This window comes from Mauremys mutica, chromosome 1 (assembly GCF_020497125.1).
Source record: "Mauremys mutica isolate MM-2020 ecotype Southern chromosome 1, ASM2049712v1, whole genome shotgun sequence".
NCBI lineage: Eukaryota > Metazoa > Chordata > Testudines > Geoemydidae > Mauremys > Mauremys mutica.
In genome coordinates this window covers 9,904,239-9,919,721 of record NC_059072.1, presented here as the reverse complement: position 1 = coordinate 9,919,721, position 15,483 = coordinate 9,904,239, and the positions used below count along the sequence as shown (strand labels likewise).

The 15,483-nt window shown below is 49.2% G+C and overlaps 1 protein-coding gene across 7 annotated transcripts in view; it reads right to left on the bottom strand.

Annotated features, from left to right (window-relative positions):
* PLXNA4 (plexin A4) overlaps positions 1-15,483 on the bottom strand; it is a 684,054-nt gene that overhangs the window by 139,078 nt on the left and 529,493 nt on the right. For all 7 annotated transcript variants that reach the window (XM_045028652.1, XM_045028642.1, XM_045028659.1 and 4 more), the window contains one exon: positions 4,389-4,589. In XM_045028652.1, coding sequence (XP_044884587.1) covers positions 4,389-4,589 — 201 coding nt within the window. The remainder of the gene's footprint in view (positions 1-4,388; positions 4,590-15,483) is intronic.

Sequence of the window (15,483 nt, the reverse complement as noted above, 5' to 3'; positions counted from 1 at the left end):
CATCCCCAGGGAGGCTGCACTGTATTATGATTTAGTACTTCCTCTTGTGTCCCCTGAGTATGGTAAGGGTGTTCTTGTGGCGAAGACTCTGGGCTGAGATTCCAGAAACCTGTGTCTGGCTCTGCCACAGACTCCCCGTGTGACCTTGAGCAAGTCATTTAGCCTGTCTCTGCCTCAGTTCCCCACCCATCAATCAGGGATAGTAACCCTTCTGTTCTCCCACCTCGGTCTGTCTGGTCTATGTAGATCCCAGCATCTAGCACAAGGGGGTCCTGAACTTCGCTGGGCCTTCTAGGTGCTACTTTAATATACACACATAAGAATTATTAATTCTGAATTAAGATATGTGTGAGTGCCCAACCCTCTGCCCATCTTTGATTTACACATAAGAGAGCAGTTCTAATGTCTCCTACAAACAGGGTCACAATGTCTCTCTCTCTCTCTCTGTGCCACCCAGACAAACACTCCTGAGCTCAGTAAAGTCAAGTGCAATAAGTTCCCATCAAGGCAACTCATCCTCACTCGGTGTGGAGCTACACAGGGGTCTCAGGCACACAGCGCTGAGGCTCACGTGTGCAGGGGTACGACGAGGAATAAGATGCAGCACTGGCAGGGAATTAACGGCCAAGGATCAGTCCATGCAGCTTGCGAGTGCTGGGGCCAGCCAGGGGCAGAAGATCAAACCGAGTGGGCGTGTGTACATAGATCACAGGAGTTAGTGATGGCAAAGACCTTCGTGGTCCCCCAGTCCATCTCTCACCCACCTGCCAGCTGCCTGTGCATGATGCTTGCTGAGAGCTTTGGCCAGTCCAGCTTCAAATGACTGCAAGCAGCGGGGCTCCCATTGCTTCCCACAGGGGAGGCTGTTCTGCGTGCTAATAGATCTCACCGTTACAGCCATTCTTCCTGATAGGTTTTTTTTTTTCAACACTCCTCCTAAACGCTCTCTGCTTTCATCCCCTCACTCTTGGGCCAGCCTGGCTGCAGCACACAGAATAAGAAGTGCAATATGTAATGGCAGGCAGGGTCTGTCTGGGTGATAATTGCATGCCTTGGGTGATGTGATGGAGCACGAGGCCCAGGCTGAGAGGCTCAAACCACCTGACAAGAGCAATAATTGCTCCGAAATGCACTGCCTGGTGTGACTTATTGCAGTTATTAAATGAAATATTGCCACAAAGGCCAGAAGACAAGGCAGAGCCGGACTCAGCCTTCCAGAGCCAGAGGTGCGTACGGCATCACTCACGGCCACTCAGAGAGGCTGATCCCCTCCCAGTGGCCTCAGAACATTTCTTAATTGAAGTTGTAACTATTTAAAACAAGAGGGCCTGATTCTGATCTCAGCTACCCCCGTGTAAATCCAGAGTAACTCCACAAGGCCAGTAGAGGAAGGGCCCGATTCTGATCTCAGCTACTCCAGTGTAAATCCTAAGCAGCTCCCATGACTTCAGGAGAGTTACTCCCAATTTACCAGTATAACTGAGATCAGAAATTGGGCCTCGCATTTCTTTTTTTGTGTGGGGCTGGGTAAGGACAGGGCTTACTGGGGGGAAATGAGGGAGTTGGCTAAAGCATGCCGCACCCTAGCAGTTTGGGACTGCTGCCATAGGCTGTAGAGGGACTGTTGTAGCAGGGTGCAGGTTAGCTCAATCCCTGGGGCTGCTCTAGCTTATGCCTGGGACCAACAGAATCTGGGAGGCACAAGGGTGGACTAAAACCACCTCCTTTGCTCCTGTGTTGAGACCATCTCGGCTGGAATGGAGAATCTGGCAGCACCAGCACAGGCAGATCCACTTCCTGCCCTGAAGAGCTCAGTTCCCAGGGACTGATGGCTAAGTAACGAAACCCATCAGCACAAGGGACGCCCAGGGGGACCCTCGTGGCAGTCCCAGCAAGGAAGCCAAGGCCTGAAAGGGCCGTGCAGATGGAATGTCATTTTTCACCTGGAGAGGGGTCGCTGTAGACACACCGAGAGGGGCATATGGGGGAAACTTGCCCTGCTGCTCCCCATGCCCATGTAAGGTATCTCAAGCTGGGCCCCCCTAAAATGGAGACACTAAGTCACTGGGCACATTTGAAAATCCTGACCTTCATCTCTGGGGCTGCCAATCCAGCACCGGATTCACTGTGTCTATATCCAGACTGATACTGAACCATATAACAGTGTCCCTGGGAATTCACGGCGTAGACTGGCTGGCTGCTTTCTCTCCCCACTACAGCTTTATGGCCAGCTATAAAGACCTTAGCAGATCCCTCTAATATTCCTCTTAACTTCCGTCTTTCACTCACATGAAAGGAAATGGAAGGTGTTTAATGGGCTCTTCATTTTTCAAACCACAAATTTCTGCAAAATCCTGAACTCAAGCGCTGCCCAGTAATGGAAGCAGGGGGACAAACAGGGGCTGTGATGGGGAAATGCTCACTTGTAACTGATCATAAAATGCGGTTAACGGCCTATAACCTTCAACATGCTGTTTAATGCCACAGAATACTGCCTGAGTTTGAGCGCTGGAGCTGGGGGGAAGTGGCTGATGCCTGTAATTAAGCCTTTGAGTAATAAATCATCAAACAACAATAACAATAATAATGATAATACAGCAAAATCTATACATGAAATCACCCTGCCTGGGCAACCGCCTGCCCTGAAAGACCCTTCCCCACTCACACACACTGCTGGACAACCAGCTTCAGTAAGAAACCACTTTTGGCTCTTAAGACGGGTTTTCCTCCCACGATCCTCATATCCACCCTGTGAGGCAGGGCAGAGTTAGTAATCCTGGGTCACACAGGGAGGAAATTTAGCACAAAGAGACAAAGTGACTTGCCCAACGTCACACAGTGAGTCACTGGCAGGGTGAAGTTGTGATTCTAACCATTTCACACCCCTTCTCGCTCCGGGCCCTTTAACACTCCCTGTTCTTTGCCTGCCCGTCTATCTGGGTTCTCATTTGGCCCCATCACAGTGGTACTGACTGTGTTAACCTTGATTCTTCCCATTACTGTGTGAAATACGCTCCCTTTACAGCTGCTGCTTTGGCTTCCAATTGATGGCCCTTCTGAACAAATGCTTCATCTATTTGGCTTCTCCTGCAGGACAAACTGCGCATGTCAGGATGCTCATGACTAGTGGAGTAGGGGTCTAGGAGTTAGGACTGAGTTCAAGTCTTGGCACTGCCGTTCACCTGCTGGGTGACCTTGGGCAAGGCCCGTCAACTGTCTGTGCCTCAGTTTCCCCATTTGTAAACTGGAGATGATGATCCCATCCTGATAAGGGGTTGTGAGGCTCAATTAACTAATGTCTATAAAGCTCTTTGAGATCATTGGATAGAAGATACTGCAGAAGTGCTCTGGATTATAACACTAGGGTAATAACTTGGCATTGTGGCGAAATGGGAGTGGCTGGGAGACGTGGTAGGGGACTGGAACCACAGGGGCAGCTGCATGAGAGTTGAGGAGACCTGACAGAGCAGTGGATGGCACCCCAGCATTGCTACAGCAAGGGGCGCCGCAAATCAGGATTGAAGTGCATTGGCAGAGTCGCATGCAGCACCCAGCACTGTAATGCCAAGGGGAGCAGAATGACGGGATTGAAGCGCTGGAATTAGCAGTGTGTGATGCCCCAGGACTCTAAAGGCAGCGGATCTAGTCATAAAACCTAGCTTTGATGTAGCACTTTTCATCGCTAGATCTCCAAGCACCTCACAACCTTTAATGGATTCCGCCTCACACCCGGCAGGGGAGCAGGGAGGTGCTATTAGCCCCCTGTTACAGAGGGGGAACTGAAGCAGAGAGGGTGGGCTTCAGAAAGGGAGTCAGGGGCCATTGAAATCAATGGGAGATAGGAGCCTAACTACTATTGGGAATCTGGGCCTAAGTGACTTGCCCTGGGCCACACAGGAAGCCTCTGGCAGAACAGAGAACTGAACCTGGGTCTCTTAAGTCTTAGGCTAAGGTCCTAATGACTGGATTGAGGTGCACTGGCAGGGCTGTGCGGGAAGCCCAGAGCTGGACTGGCGGGGGGGGGCTTCAGCCCTGGGTCGAAGTGCAATGCAGTTGTGCGAGGACAGCCTGAGCAGCTTCCTCCCAGGTGTTAGGCAGCACTTCCCTCACGTCCCCGCGATCTCCAGCCAGGCCAAGGGAGCTGTGAAATGTGGCTCCCACTCCTGGGAATGAGGGTGAGGCGCACGCTGTGGTGTGGGTGAGGGGCCCATCTGCAGTGGTACGTGTGGGGCTGATCTGAGGGCAGCTTGTTCCCTGCAGTAAACAGGGATGGAAACTAGGAATTTGTCACCTTCCTTCAGGGTTCCCACCAGGCCAATACTGCGGGGCTCCTTCCCCTCGCCCACCCCCACCCCGCTGCAAAGGGCCCGCCCGCGGGACTCCCTCACCGAGGTGTTCTGGCACTGCACGCTGGAGCTGTTAAACCTCAGGGCGGGGACCCGCTGCTCGTTGCCCTGGATATTCAGGATACACTCATAGCCCCGCTGCCCCGACTGCGGCTGTGGCAGGTTCTTGGCTTTCAGGGTGATTGGCTTGATCACTTCCACCGGCACCAGGATCTTGTCTGCCTGGAGCAACTGAGGACAGTCCTGGGGGGAGAGGAGAAAACATGCCAAGCCAGTTAGTAGGAGGTCCATGCCCCAGACTGAGTCCTCCTGTGCGCTACAGATACCTCCCAATACCCCCTCACTCCCCCGCACACTGCAGGCTTGGCCTATGAGGACTGGAAGAAGCTCCATATGGAACTCCTCGGTGCCTGTGCCTTAATCAGCTGGTGGGAAACATCTATAAAGAGTCCCTCTCCGCTGGGACTCAGCACTGCTCCACTGCCAAGGCACTGAAAGAGAAAGGCTGGATGTAGGCACAAAGCACCGCCACCCTCACTAGCCAACGAACACTCAGTGGAAAAGCTAGACATGGGATCATGCCACAAAATGTAAGTGCCTTAAGTTTGGAGGTGTTGAGATCGGGGGTTCAGGCTTCACCTACCGCAAGGGGAGGGACAAATAATGGACGAATCAAAACCCTGGATCCAAATATCCTGAAATGTTGGGAAAGTTCAGCGCTGGAAGGGAATCTGATGGCTCAGGCCCATCTAGGAGGCTCTGTCCTGAGCTAGTCACGTAGCGCAGCCCCCAATAGATGGGCTGCCCCTGCCTTTCAGAGAGGGAAGGAATTTAACCCTCGGAGATTCTTTGGGGGCATTGGGATGGCAGTTTGGATCAAAGGGGCTCTGTGAGCATAAGACCTGCTCTACACACACACACGGAATTAACGGCGTGCAATTAAACTGATTTAGCTAACCCAGCGCAACTCTGCAGGTGGGCACTTTACCTGAGTTTAAACCTTAGCTTCGCCAGCTAAACCAAAGCAAGCCAGGTTTAACACCCCTGCGGAGTGTCCCCATACAAAGTTAGGCCAGTTATCTCCAGCTGTTTAACGTCACACTTTTAGTTAACAACTTCTGTATGCAGACAAGGCCTGAGAGATCATCATCAGGGATCTCTCACTGCGCTGCCCCCAATCCTTCACACCGCCTGCCCTCTGCCAGGGTCAGAGCACCATAGGGCAGAGTCTGCTACATCAAGCACACCGTGCAATCCGGTTCACTTTGTCTTGCTTGTTCACACAAAAAGCACCTGACAATCAATCTTTATAATCTATACGGGCAAATGCAGGTGAACCATGTATGTCCCTAAGTTATTGTGTAGGTTGCATGTAGGGGCGTAGGAGGGGGAGGTTTAGCATGACTTATGTAGGAGTGGGGAGGAAAATGGAAGCCTTGAAAGTGGGATTTATGGCTTGAGAGAGTCTGGGACCTTGTTCCTGCAGGTGCTGGGAGTATCTTACGGAGGCAAATATCTAAGGAAGATGGAGAAATGGATTCGACATGTAACATCGGCACTTATACCAGCTAGGAACAGAACGATGAGGGACATCAATGGTCACACTGCAGTGTGAGCTGATTCTCTACAGGGGTCAGGAAGATATCCCAGCCACACCCACCACATGGGATAAGTTAGATGCGTTAAGGTGTGGGACGGTTCACCCCTGCCCCGAAGCTTCGGCACTTGGCCATTGTCTGAGTGGGGACACTGGACCGATAGTCCATTGATCTGTCCTGGCATTGCCACCTGTATGCACCTACATCTACGCTATGTTACTAAGAGCCTCCGAAAAGCTGCTGCCAAGAGATGAAGTGATGCGGGTTTGCCAGGGACTCCTCAGATGGCCAGCACAGCTGGGGAGAGGCTGGACGTGACCACCAGGGGAGCGGCCTCCCTCAGAGGAGCTCCTACTGAGCCACAGCCCGGTTCAGAAGTTGCCTGCCCCTGGCAGAACCTGCTCTCCTCCCAGACAAGCCCCCTCCCACTTTTGCAGAGTTGCCCCCTGGAGATACACGGGTGAATCCATCCAACGGCAACGGCACTGTTAAGAGTAATGGATTCTCAATGAGGGAACAGCCACTTTGCCTTCAACGAGGCTTTGCCAAGGCTAAGTTCTATATGGGCTTGAATATACTTAGCACTGTGGCAGGGCTGGGACAACTTCCCCTAGGCATCCCTGACAGGAATGCATCCAGCCCGGCCTTGAACAAAAGGCCACTCTGGCAGCACTAAGGGGCTATACTGTTGCCTTTGCCAACCAGAAGAGGATTTTTCTCAGTATTACGGCTCCACACCACCCTCACCGGAGCCTCCGAAGCAGGTAGCACCTCACCTCAGGCCTGGCCCAAGGGTTAAACTGCTACTCAGTGGGAGTGAGGCAGAGTACAGCCCAATGTTATAGAGATCAACAGAAAGGCAGATGGTTGTGGGGGCAGGTGGAATGGAAATGGGGTGGCTCCCAGAGTGAGTGGGCCCCAGTCATGGCTCAGTTTTGTAGAGACTCGAGGATGAAGATATCTGTTCATTTGGATCTGCGTGGGGTTCACTACAGTTACAAATCCAAAATCTCAAACGGAAATGCCACCAGAATCCATGAGGGCCACCATGTTTCTGGTGAGACTCATTCAGCCCTGTGCAGTTCTCATGGTCTCAATGCAAATTCCCTCAGCAGGCCCCAGGTTTGCTTGAAAGCAGGTGCCCACTCAGCGATCGCATCAGTGAACATGGTGTCCGAATTTAAACTCTGTAAGGGAGCCAGGCACTGGGCGCGCTCTGCATCACTTCCAATTTGATCGCTAGCCATGCTGCTTGGCTTTCATTGCACAGGGTACCTGCTTCCAAAGGCGACTGAAAGCCTCAGTTTTCTCCCTGCCTCAGTAGGGGCTCAGCCCTCCAGACAGGGTCACCTGTGGCGAAGCTTCCCATAGAACACATCCCAAAATCACCCCCTGCTCCCGCACCGCCCAGAAACCCACCCCAGTGATGGCTTCTGCCTCCAGCTACAGGGTTGCAAGTGGGGACACATTTACACAGCAAATCCTTGGGGCAGAAAGGTGGGCAAACCCTATCTGCCACTGGGGCAGGGGATTCTCTTGACATACATCAAATATAAAGGCCTAAGAACCAGGTGGGAGGCTGAGGGGAGGAAGATATTACCTGGGAGTCACTCCAAGCCCCAAAGACTGAATTTTCTTGTTTCCCTTTATCCCTGGTCCCCCGCATCCTGCCACCACTGCCGCCGCCACCGCCAACCGCTCCCCACAAGCACCGTAACCTTTCTGATAACACTTGTTTCGAGTTCATTAACAAGCGGTGGTTGCGGCAGCCCCAATAAAGGACTCGTTTGCATATAAAAAGGTTTGCGGCTCTGTTAGGAAGTTCATTATAGATAATTGGAGAGGCGAGCGCCATAAAGAGGAAATTCTCACAATGTGGCTTTATCTGATTGACCTAATGTTCTTTCTAATTGAAATTTAAAAAGGCAATTTCTTTGGATGATGTACAGTACAAAGCCAGGGCGCTCTGTCCTGGTCCCGGGTTCGAATCTGCATCCAACATTTACTTCCTACGAAGTGTCAGGAGGAACTAGCTAATAACCTTGATCCCGAAGATACTCTGCGGTAATTAGTTAGGGGTGTTTGCTCAGGACTGTACCTTTAAAGGCAAGAAGTCTGCCTGCTAGCGGCAGGGGGATTCAAGAGAGTGAAACGTACACTGCCATGGACACTACATTTGTTCTTCCTTTGTTGTTTTCCTTAATCTGAAATACATATCACCTAGGCTGGAAAAGCACCTCTTGCTCTGTGTGTACGGAAACCATAACAGACCCACCCTGAATGACTGAAGCATGTAAGGGCCTGATCCCGCTACCGCTGATTAGTAATTAATGGGAGTCTTTCTGCTGTCTCCAATGGGAGTTAGATCAGATTCCAAGAGAACAAAAAAAAAACCTAATCTCATTTATACAAGGCATGCATTGCAGAGTGGATCCTTGTTAATTTATTTAACTTGTGTAGTTTAATTCTATAATTTCGTGTAACTCTTTATATTAAGCTAATAAGCACACACTCAAAGCTTGTAATTCGCCCTGTTGGCACAGACACCCACTGCAAATGGCTGAATTTTGCCAGTTAGCACATCAGTGAACAGAGAATAAAACAACCAAGGATGCTATAGCATTTTGTCAATGGTAGTTTAGTTTTCACTATTTATAAGTCCTTGTAGTATGCTCTAAAGCTTCAAAAATAACAAAGGCTTATATAAGAACTGACATATTGGGTCAGACCAATAGTCCCTCCAGCCCAGTATCCTGTCTTCCGATAGTGTCCAGTGCCAGATGCTTCAGAGGGAATGAACAGAACGACAATTTCAAGTGATCCATCCCCTAACACAGTGTTTCTCAAGCTATTTTTTTTCCAATGTGCCAGGGACCGGTGCCATATTATTATCCTATTCGATGCTCTTATGAGGAAACTCGCCACGGACTGGCAGCCAATGGCTCGCAGACCGGCACCGGTCCGCAGACCACCACTTTGAGAAGCACTGCCCTAACGTCCAGTCCCAGCTTCTGGCAGTCAGAGGTTTAGGAACACCCACAGCATGGGGTTGCATTTCTGACCATCTTGGCTAATAGCCATTCATGGACTTATCCTCCTGTAAGGTCTCTAATTTTTTTTGATCCCTCTTATACTTTTGGCCTTCACATCTCCTGACAACAAGTTCCACAGGTTGACTGTGCGTTGTGTGAAGAAGTACTTCCTTAAGTTTGTTTTAAACCTGCTGCCTATTAATTTCATCAGATGATTCGCAGTTTTTGTTATGTGAAGGGATAAATAACACTTCCCTATTCGCTTTCCCCACACCTTTCATGATTTTATAGACCTCTATCATATCCCCCCAGTCATCTCTTTTCTAAACTGAACAGTCCCAGCCTTTTTAATCTCTCCTCATATGGAAGTTGCTCCATTTCATGCTCCTAATCATTTTCGTTGCTCTTATCTGCACCTTTTCCAATTCTAATATATCTTTTTTGAGATGGGGCGATCAGAACTGCACTTAGTATTCAAGATGTGGGCATGCCATGGATTTATACAGTGGCATATTTTCTGTTTTTAAGTCTACCCTTTTCCTAATGGTTCCTAACACTGTTAGCATTTTTGACTGCCACTGCACATTGAGCAGATGTTTTCAGAGAACTCTCCACAAGGACTCCAAGAGCTCTTTCTTGAGTGGTAACAGCTAATTTGCCTCTAATTTTATATGTATAGTTGGGATTATGTTTTCCAATGTGCATTACTTTGCATTTATCAACACTGAATTTCGTTTGCCATTTTGTCACCCAGCCACCCCATTCAGTGAGATCCCTTTGTAGATCTTCACAGTCAGCTTGGACTTAACTATCTTGAGTAATTTTGTATCGTCCACAAACTTTGCAAACCTCACTGTTCACCCCCTTTTCCGGATCATTTATGAATATGTCGAACAGCACAGGTCCCACTATTTACCTCTCTCCATTCTGAAAACTGATTGTTTATTCCTTCCCTTTGTTTCCTATCTTTTAACCAGTTACTGATCCATGAGAGGACCTTCCATCTTGTCCCATGACTGCTTAGTTTGCTTAAGAACCTTTGGTGAAGGACATTGTCAAAGTCTTTCTGAAAGTCCAAGTACATTATATCCACTGGATCCCACTGGTCCATAAGTCTTGGCAATATGAGACGTCTGTCTATCTTCTAATATGGGCCTCACCACTATAGTATATGAATGACCCCTCTACAGGAGCTTCTGTTAAAACTTTGCCGAGAGGTGGAGAGAGATCTCCAATATTGTGCAGACTATGATGGATGTGGCTTAACAGAGAGCAGATTAGTGACTTTCTTCTGCATGGTTGCATCTATACACATTAATGAAGTTTTGACACCTCACCAGAACACTGTTCCACCAGAGCTAGGATCTGGCCAGGATTTGGGTTGACACCCTTCCTCTTATGAAAAGCATTTGGGGATCTTTGATGGCCATATGATCAGGACCTTGGTTTTAAGTGTCATGGCCAAATTGTTCCATTTTCTGGACGCTAAAGGGGAGAAATGTGTTAAACTATTTTAAATTCCAGGTATTTTAAATGGGAAAAGGTACCGCACCCATGAGGTTGGCCACTTACATGCATCTCTCAATGTCCTCTCTGTGTCCCTGGGTTCCCGGTTTGGGAGAGGCAAAACCACATACCTTCACCTCTGCCATCTGGTCTCACACAAAGCATTCAGAGGATGAAAGCCCCACATCTCCCCTCCATTATCTCTCTGCTCTTCTCCCCCCATTGCACAGCTCTTTTGCAGTGAGATTCAAGCAGAGGTGCCACTTAAAGCCCAGCACCAAAGGGTGAGAAACAGGCTAATACAAACATCACATGGATTATGAGGATTAGCATCAGTGTTGGTACTAATTGGCTTGACACCCTCACTGGGAGTCTCAGCAGGCAGTGGTACCCATTTACCAGTGATATGTGCATTGGAGAGAGACCGGCAAATGACAAGACAAACAAAGCTAGACCTTCAGCCCCCATTTAGATTACCAAAACCTCTTCCTTTCTGGCTTCCACTCCATACAAGACACAGCCACTAAGAGCATCTGCCTTGGCTATCCAACTGACCACAACACCCTACGTTTTGGCTCTATCCACCAGCTCCTTCTTCTCCAGTAGGTCACATTCAGATTTCTTTTCTTCACCATCAAGGCCCTGCATACCCTTGCCCCTCCTGACTGAGTTGACCTGATCCCTCATCATTTCTACCCATCCGCTCTCCCAGGGCCGCCATCCTCAATGCCCGGTTTGTCCATTCCTCCCACCGCCATCTTTATGCTTTGTTCACTCCATCTCCTATAACTGGAATCCCCCTGCTAGACTGATACCCCTGGCCACCATCACCAGATCCTCCTCATTCAAACCCCACAAGACCCAATGCCCAGGAGAAATGAGACAAAGACATTTATCTAGCGCATACACTTTGAAAAAATAAATCTCTGCTCCAACAGGCTGTGTATTAGCCTTGGCTGGATGACTGCATGTCATAGGTCTCACCCCCACTTGGAGCTGTTGGGTTCCAATGTGGGGACCTGCCTTAGTTTCCCTCTAAACTAAAATCCTAGTTTAGGTCTGGTTCTCGCTGCCACCAGTCAGGTTAAAGTGTCTGACACACTGCCTGTCCCCCAACTTTCCCTGGGGAACACAGATTCAATGTCCCTGAATCTCTACACACAGGGAAGCAGCCCACTTCCCCCCTCCCTCTCTCCTAGCCACTCCGGAGAGATATACACCGAGTCAAATCCTTGACTCAACACAAAGAGGGACTTACCTCCCCCTCCCCCTCCCCTTCCCTAGTCCTGGGAAGAGATACCTGATTCAAACTGCTTGAATCAAACCCAGGAGGAACTCTCTCTTCCCCCCTCCCCTTCCCCTGAATTTCCACAAGAGAAGGAATTAACCAAGTCCAAGAAAAGAAAAGAATTTATTAAGAGAACAAAAAGAAAGTAACTTGTCTCTGTAATCCAAGATAGAACCATACAGGGTCTAAACTTATCAATCTCTGGAGAGAATCCCCCCTCCTTTCTTTCTCAGTAAAAGCAAAGTAACAGCAAACAGGAATAAAGAATTTCCTTTAGCAAACACACAATTGCAAATATAGAAAACAACTCAAAAGACTAATTCGCCTTTTTAATTAATACTCACTATTAAATAGTAGAAACTACTCCAGGAGAACTTGGAGACATGACTGACCTCTCTTAGATCCAAAGAGAGCTCTCTAACAAAGAACACAGACAAAGGCTTCCCTCCACAGAGATTTGAAAAAATCTTGTCTCTGATTGGTCCTCTGGTCAGGTGGTCATCAGGTACTGCATGTTAACCCTTTACAGGTAAAAGAGACCTTAACCCTGATCTGTTTATTTATGACACGCCCCCCAAATCGCAGACAGTGGGGGAACCACACTGGCAGTGATTTCCTTCTAGAACTTTAAAATAAACAGATTAACAAAACACATGCACTATTACATATACTACTAAGTATGTAAACAACAAGGTATTTGACATTGAACAACACTTTTTATGCATTTGACCGGACATACTTGGCAACATCCTTGCCCATCCCCTCCCAGTGGAAGGACTTTCCCAACCTGTCCTTGGTTCTGTTCACCCCAGAATGACCACTGGGATGTCATGGCCCAAGCTTAAGAGCTTGTACCGGTCTTAGTTGGAACTACCAACTGTTTTTGAGGATTCTGGCCTTTCTGGTGTCCACCAGAAAGAATCTTGTTATATAAAAGTCCTTGTTTTACAACAAACTGGGATCAATTAGACGAGCTGAGAGGCGGTGGGTTGCTCCGTGCCGCCGCCCAAGCTTTCTTAAGGCTGTCATCGGCTTCCTGCTCAGTCTGGAACTGTTCTCTTGAGGTTGGAGACACCAGTTCCTCCGTAGACCGTGGACTTGGTCCCTCTGGAAGCGATGTAGGTGATGAGGTTGTTTCCGTTGACTGTGAACCGCTCTCCGCTGGTGCACAAGGTGATATTTCAGGCTCTGGCTGAGCCTCTTGGGTAGAGTTGTCTGCTGCTTCTGCCAGTTCAGGCCCATTGGCGCCCCCTGGCGGTGGAGTTGCAAGCGCTGGCGTCAGTGCTGGCGCTGGTTCTGCCGCTGGTTGCTTTTCCAGTTCCGGTCCTGGGACTGGATGTACTATGGCTGCTGTAGTTGTTGGCATGGGATCCAGTTCCACCCCCTCTGTCTGGGTCTCTGGTAACACAGACGGGGTCCTGGTGGATGGCTCAGGAACAGGGATGGGAGTGCCTGCTTGTTTGGCCTGGCTGCGGGTGACCACTCCCCCCTTCTTGGCCAGCTGCACATGGTTGGCCAAGTCTTCCCCCAGTAGCATGGGGATGGAATAATTGTCATAGACAGCAAAAGTCCACTTTTCTGACCAGTCCTTGTACTGGTCTTCAGGGATGCTGTACCCATGGCAGGTCCTTTTAAAATTTTTCAAGAAGGCCTTAGTGTCCTCACCTGCCATGTAGGTGGGAAATTTCTTGGGATGGGGAACTGTGCCTGGAGAAGGATTGTTAGGGTTGGCTGGAACATGTGGGTTAGCTCTGGCTAATTCCAGGTCTTTGTCTTTTAACTCCATTTGTCTTTTGTGCTCAGCCTTTTTGGCTGCCCCTCTGGCTCTGTGGTCAGCTTCTTGTTTCTCCAGCTCCCTCTTGTGGTTAGCCTCTTTGGCTTGTTGCTTTTTCATGTCTTTGTGCTTTCTGGTGCTGGCCACACCCCTCTGCAGTCAGGGAATTGGGTTGCTTGCTTCCCAATTCCTACCCTGTCTACTCGCGATTGAATAGAAAGAAACAAAAGCTTTTGATTTGCAAATGGTGTTTGCTTGTTTGCTGGCTTACAAGAAACTAGAAAATCTGGTTTGGTAACTTGCCTTTAGCAATTTTTAAGTACCTCACAGTGGGGTCCTTCTAACAAAGCCTGTTAGAAAAACTTACACCTCTTTGCTAGCTGTTTTTAAGCAGACACCCTCCGAGACTCTTGGGCCCTTGCTCGAGAGAACTTAAAGGATGCTCAAGCGGAGCAAAAGGTCTGGTATGATAGACACACCAGAGAGCGTTCCTTCAAGGTTGGAGACCAGATCATGGTCTTGAAGGCGCAGCAGGCCCATAAGATGGAAGCGTCATGGGAAGGACCATACATGGTCCAGGAGCGCCTGGGAGCTGTTAACTACCTCATAGCGTTCCCTGATTCCTCTTTAAAGCCTAAAGTGTTTCATGTTAACTCTCTAAAGCCCTTTTACCCCAGAGAATTACAGGTCTGTCAGTTTACAGTCCAGGAAGGAGATGACACCGAGTGGCCTGAAGGTGTCTACTACGAAGGTAAAAGAAATGGTGGTGTGGAAGAGGTGACCCTCTCCACAATCCTGGGACGTCTACAGCGGCAACAGATCAAGGAGCTGTGCACTCACTTCGACACCTTGTTCTCAGCCAACCCAGGACGGACTGAGCACACCTGTCACTCCATTGACACAGGTAATGCTCACCCGATTAGAACCCAACCCTACCGGGTGTCACCTCATGCCAAAGTTGCTATTAAACAGGAGATTGACAACATGTTGGAGATGGGTATCATCCGCCCTTCTACCAGTGCATGGGCATCTCTAGTGGTTCTGGTTCCCAAACCAGATGGGGAAATACGCTTTTGCGTGGACTACCGTAAGCTAAATGCTGTAACTCGTCCTGACAACTATCCAATGCCACGCACTGATGAGCTATTGGAAAAGTTGGGACGTGCTCAGTTCATCTCTACCATTGACTTAACCAAGGGGTACTGGCAAGTACCACTAGATGAACCCGCCAAGGAAAAATCTGCCTTCATCACCCATGCAGGGGTGTATGAATTTAATGTGCTTCCGTTCAGACTGCGGAATGCACCTGCCACCTTCCAAAGGCTGGTCGATGGTCTACTAGCGGGATTGGGAGACTGTGCAGTTGCATAACTCGATGATGTGGCCATTTTCTCTGATTCATGGCCCGAACACCTAGAACATTTGAAAATGGTTTTTGAGCACATCAGGCGGGCAGGACTAACTGTTAAGGCCAAAAAGTGTCAAATAGGCCAAAACAGAGTGACTTACCTAGGACACCAGGTGGGTCAAGGAACCATCAACCCCCTACAGGCCAAGGTGGAGGCTATCCAACAGTGGCCTATCCCAAAGTCAAAGAAGCAGGTCCATTCCTTCTTAGGTTTGGCCGGCTATTACAGGCGATTTGTACCACACTACAGCCAAATCGCTGCCCCACTAACTGATCTGACGAGGAAAACCCAGCCAAATGCAGTTAAGTGGACTGATGAGTGTCAGAAAGCCTTTACCCAGCTTAAGGCGATGCTCATGTCTGACCCTGTATTAAGGGCCCCGGACTTTGACAAACCCTTCCTAGTTACCACCGATGCATCTGAACGTGGGGTAGGAGCGGTACTAATGCAGGAAGGACCGGATCACAACTTCCATCCTGTCGTGTTTCTCAGCAAGAAACTGTCTGAGAGGGAAAGCCACTGGTCCATCA